The sequence below is a fragment of the Cynoglossus semilaevis genome, chromosome 8 (assembly GCF_000523025.1).
Source record: "Cynoglossus semilaevis isolate Cse_v1.0 chromosome 8, Cse_v1.0, whole genome shotgun sequence".
NCBI classification, from domain to species: domain Eukaryota; kingdom Metazoa; phylum Chordata; class Actinopteri; order Pleuronectiformes; family Cynoglossidae; genus Cynoglossus; species Cynoglossus semilaevis.
Window position 1 is genome coordinate 29,859,536 of NC_024314.1, and position 5,151 is coordinate 29,864,686.

The 5,151-nt window shown below is 53.9% G+C and overlaps 1 protein-coding gene across 1 annotated transcript in view; it reads left to right on the forward strand.

The window, feature by feature from the left end:
- Window positions 1-5,151, forward strand: part of mcm10 (minichromosome maintenance 10 replication initiation factor) — a 7,813-nt gene that overhangs the window by 425 nt on the left and 2,237 nt on the right. The window contains exons 3-14 of the mRNA XM_025057195.1: window positions 100-192; window positions 282-422; window positions 955-1,141; window positions 1,221-1,386; window positions 1,481-1,648; window positions 1,743-1,859; window positions 1,939-2,120; window positions 2,737-2,836; window positions 3,055-3,160; window positions 4,104-4,481; window positions 4,552-4,685; window positions 4,973-5,086. Coding sequence (XP_024912963.1) covers window positions 100-192; window positions 282-422; window positions 955-1,141; window positions 1,221-1,386; window positions 1,481-1,648; window positions 1,743-1,859; window positions 1,939-2,120; window positions 2,737-2,836; window positions 3,055-3,160; window positions 4,104-4,481; window positions 4,552-4,685; window positions 4,973-5,086 — 1,886 coding nt within the window. The remainder of the gene's footprint in view (window positions 1-99; window positions 193-281; window positions 423-954; window positions 1,142-1,220; window positions 1,387-1,480; window positions 1,649-1,742; window positions 1,860-1,938; window positions 2,121-2,736; window positions 2,837-3,054; window positions 3,161-4,103; window positions 4,482-4,551; window positions 4,686-4,972; window positions 5,087-5,151) is intronic.

Sequence of the window (5,151 nt, forward strand, 5' to 3'; positions counted from 1 at the left end):
CCTAACCCTAACCCTAACCCTAACCCTAACCCTAACCCTAACCCTAACCCTAACCCTAACCCTAACCCTAACCCTACCCCTACCCCTACCCCAAACCCTAACCCCCCCCCTCCCCCCCCCCCCCCCCCCCACCCCCACCACAGCCGGCCTCAAAGACCACCCCTGCTTCAAAGAAGACCAAGACACAAACATGTAAAGGTTTTGTTGATTCACTGCTTTAATTAACAGTAATATTAACGACATGAAGAGACGGCAGTTGATGGACTTCCTGTTTCCAACAGCGCCGTCTTCCTCCGCTCCACACAGAGACGTCTCCTCAAAGCTCCAGGAGTCCTTGGACTTTTCTGAGCAGCTAAACACTGCGGACTCTTCCAGATCCAAACACAGGGTGGCGCATCAGGCCAAACAGAGAACATCTCAAGGTAAAAACCAAAGCTGTGTCTTTTTAACAACAGTTGACCTATGACCTATGACCTCATCAGTCCTGAGACAGATGCCAACCTTTGACTCATTTAGTCCTGGGCCTCGAGCGAGTCTCCTGTGGTTGTAGTTGTGTTCACAGAGCCACCGCGACAAGGTAAACCCCCCGAAGTAGAATATAAGACAGAAAAGAAGAAAAAAACAAAAAAAAAAGGCAAAAAAATAAAAAAACGTCGCGACGCGGCGGAGGTTAGCGCTGAGCTGCAGGAGGGAGAGCACGGGAACGACGGAGGTGAGGGCAGTAATCTGCTCCTCTCCTCGTATCAGGAGGAGCCGGGACCAAGGAGAGAGGAGAGTGAACAGAGGAGAGACACAGGCAGGAGCGGACGTTAGTGGACGTAACTGTCATCTGTGTCAGCGTCTTGGTTTGAAGTCTGAGAAGATGATCAGAGGAGTTTAGGGGGCATCGTAGTAGAGCACCAACTTTACAGACAGGGGGCGCTGCTGTACCGACTGTTGTCGCCTCTGTCCCAGACGACAGGGGGCCACTGGTGGAGATAAAGCTGGGCAGCTCCTTCCAGCCAGTGAAGAAATCCACCGAAGGTTCCGGTGGTGGACGTTCAGCATCGGCGTCGTTCAGCAGAGCTGCATCAGCTGCTGTGCCCCCCCCAGACCACCCCAAAGACCTGGCTGTTGAGAGATACTCCAGACTGCGGCTCAGGTCAGGACACCGTCACGGTGGAGGTGCAGACTCTGACCATCACTGGGTTTAAATTCATTCTCTGTGATTTTCCTACCAGAAAACCTCGTGTTTCCTCCACGGAGATGGACCTCAAAATGGCCGGCCGTCGTCTGGTCGCTCTGTCCCAGCTGCCGGAGCGTCTGACTCGGGACAAACTGGAGGACAGTGACTGGGTGACGTTTGCAGTGTTGGTCAACAAGTCCACGCCACAGAGCAGCAGCAGTGTAGGTTCTGCTGTGACATCAGAACCACAACCTCGACCTGCGGTGGACACTCTGTGAACTGCAGCGTTCCTGATTCATTCTTTTTTTTTCACAGGGCCGAACCTTCAGCATCTGGAAACTGAACGACCTCCACAACCTGGAGGTGTTTGTGTCTCTGCTGCTGTTTGGTGAAGTTCACAAAGAGCTGTGGAAGACGGAGCTGGGGACGGTCCTCGGGGTCCTCAACCCCAACCCCATGAAGCAGAAGGAAGGCTATGAGGGTGTAAGTAGACCTTCATCAGAAGCAGAACTACCTGTAGTACATGCTGTTGTCATGGACGCGCTTCACACACACACACACACACACACACACACAGGTCAGTCTGACCGTGGACCACCCTCAGAAGGTCCTCATCATGGGTGAAGCTCAGGACTTTGGCACCTGTAAGGCCATGAAGAAGAACGGCGACCCCTGCTGTCAGATTGTCAACATGGTGAGTGTCTCTCTTCTCAGCTGACTGTCGTCCCACACGTGGTCCTGAGAAGACAGTTTTTCACGTTGTTTCCTTCCAGTACGAGTGTCAGTTCTGTCAGTACCACGTCAAGGCTCAGTACAAAAAGATGAGTTCCAAGAGGGCGGAGCTACAGTCGTCCTTCTCTGGAAAAGCCCCCAACAAGGGCGGCCTCAAGGAGCGCCTGTGTCGAGACGGCTTCTACTACGGGGGGGTGTCCTCTGCAGCCTGTGCTGCGTCCCTGTGAGTCCTCCTGCTGTTGTCTCTGTGACGGGACGTTTGACACAGACTGAGACGGTCGGACACTGAGACGGTCGGACTCTGAGACTGTCGGACTCTGAGACTGTCGGACTCTGAGACTGTCGGACTCTGAGACTGTCGGACTCTGAGACTGTCGGACTCTGAGACGGTCGGACTCTGAGACGGTCGGACACTGAGACGGTCGGACACTGAGACGGTCGGACACTGAGACGGTCGGACACTGAGACGGTCGGACTCTGAGACGGGCAGACACTGAGACGGTCGGACTCTGAGACGGGCAGACACTGAGACGGTCGGACTCTGAGACTGTCGGACTCTGAGACTGTCGGACTCTGAGACGGTCGGACTCTGAGACGGTCGGACTCTGAGACGGTCGGACTCTGAGACTGTCGGACTCTGAGACGGTCGGACACTGAGACGGTCGGACACTGAGACGGTCGGACTCTGAGACGGGCAGACACTGAGACGGTCGGACTCTGAGACTGTCGGACTCTGAGACTGTCGGACTCTGAGACGGTCGGACTCTGAGACTGTCGGACTCTGAGACGGTCGGACACTGAGACGGTCGGACACTGAGACGGTCTGCTCTGTTTTTCAGAACAGCCTCACAGTCCAAAAAACCCAGACAGAAAACTCTGGACAAACTGTTTGTAAAAGGATCGTCTCAACTCCTGGAACAGGCCAAGCCAAGAATCTGGGTGAGACACACACACACCCACACACACACACACACACACACACACGTACACACGTACACACGTCCAGTATCACAGTACTCCAGTATCACAGTACTCCAGGGTGTCAGTACTACAGTATCACAGTACTCCAGGGTGTCAGTACTCCAGTATCACAGTACTCCATGGTGTCAGTACTCCAGTGTACTACAGTCCTGTGTTCCTGTGGTCCAGTCCTCCAGTCTGGTCAGGTCTCTGGATGTTCTGATGAGTTCAGGAGCCTGATGTCAGCACCGACTCCTGGAGCTCTGCAGCTGAAGAAGCACCTGGTCAGAGGAGGCCAACCAGGTACTTCACCGTGTACTTCAACATCTACTTCACCGTGTACTTCAACATCTACTTCACCGTTACTTCACCGTGTACTAGAGGAGGCCAACCAGGTACTTCACCGTGTACTTCAACATCTACTTCACCGTGTACTTCAACATCTACTTCACCGTGTACTTCATTAGTCATGACTAAGGATGCACCAAATGTTCTGAGACGTAGCTCAGACCAAGACCTCCCCGTGACCTCCCCGTGACCTTCACCTCCCCCCAGTGGGTCTTCATGGAGAACATTCTCTCTGTTCTCGTCCCGTTGGAGCAACTAACTAAAGAGTAGCAGATGTTCTTCCTTTAATGGACCAGGTGGAGACCACGGACCACGGAGTGAACACACTAAGAAGTCCACTCCTAGAGTCTGTTGGACTCAGATCTACATCATCACTCGACTTGATCCACCTTAGAAACATCGGTCCTGGGATGAGGGAATAAAGCAGCACAGACCAGAACTGGTCCACAGCTGGTTTTTGTCAGTCACCTGGTACTGATGAGTTCCCATCAGTACCAGGTGACTGATGAGAACCTTCTGGTTTTTGTCAGTCACCTGGTACTGATGAGTTCCCATCAGTACCAGGTGACTGATGAGAACCTTCTGGTTTTTGTCAGTCACCTGGTACTGATGAGTTCCCATCAGTACCAGGTGACTGATGAGAACCTTCTGGTTTTTGTCAGTCACCTGGTACTGATGAGTTCCCATCAGTACCAGGTGACTGATGAGAACCTTCTGGTTTTTGTCAGTCACCTGGTACTGATGAGTTCCCATCAGTACCAGGTGACTGATGAGAACCTTCTGGTTTTCGGTTTCGGCCAAGAGTTCTAACTTTGGTGCATCCCTAGTCCTGACTGGTGGAACCTGGTTCTCTCTAGACTTTGTCGGTCTACAGTCCTGGANACCCCTGACCCCCCAGTCTCCAAGGGCTCCGCCGCAGCTCCGGTCCAGTCCATCACGGCCACAGAACTTCTGAAGCAGCAGAAACAGAAGCAGCAGGAACTTCTCCAGAGCCGTCGTCACAGACTGACCTCCTCCCCCGGGTCGCCGCCGCAGCACCCCCCCACCCTGGGTCGAGGCTTCTCTCAGGGCCAAGACATCGTCTTCTTTGACCGGGGGAGCTGCCCGCCTCCTGCCCCCGCCCCCCCCGGCCTGTCAGCTGCCAAGATGGCCGCTCTGAGGAGGCTACGGGACAAAGGACGGACGTTGGAGAAGGAGGATCCTAACTGTGTGAAGAGGAAGAGGAGCGACGACAGTGAGATCCAGGGCCGGGTGGAGCGGAGCCTCAGGGCGCCAGGTGTTGAACCACACTGACCTCTTTTATGTTGTCTCCTGTATTTGTCTTCATAACTGGACCATGTGTTCAGGTCAGGAGGAGGAGGAGGAGGAGGAGGAGGAGCCAGCACAGAAGAAGAAGCGTGATCACCTCCGCTACATCGAGTCCGAGGAGTTCCAGAGAATCCTCAACGCCAAATCACGGCACGGGCTGGTCCTGCAGGCGGTAAGAGGACGGCCGTGGATCTGACGTGGACGGAAGCCTTGGTTCAAATAACCCTGACCCCTGTTGTTGTTGTTGGTGTTGTTGGTGTTGGTGTTGGTGTTGGTGTTGGTGTTGTTGTTGGTGTTGGTGTTGGTGTTGTTGGTGTTGTTGGTGGTGGTGTTGGGGTTGGTGTTGGTGTTGTTGTTGGTGTTGGTGTTGGTGTTGTTGGTGTTGTTGGTGGTGGTGTTGGGGTTGGTGTTGGTGTTGTTGTTGGTGTTGGTGTTGGTGTTGTTGGTGTTGGTGTACAGGCGGAGTACCAGCTGCAGGAGCGCTACTTCGACGCTCTGGTGAAGAAGGAACAGATGGAGGAGAAGATGAAGTCTGTCAGAGAGATGAAGTGTCGCGCCGTCACCTGCAAAAATGTACGGAGCTCAACCAGGACCTGGTACCACAGCTGTCACCTGGTACCAGCTTCTGTGGCTCTGAC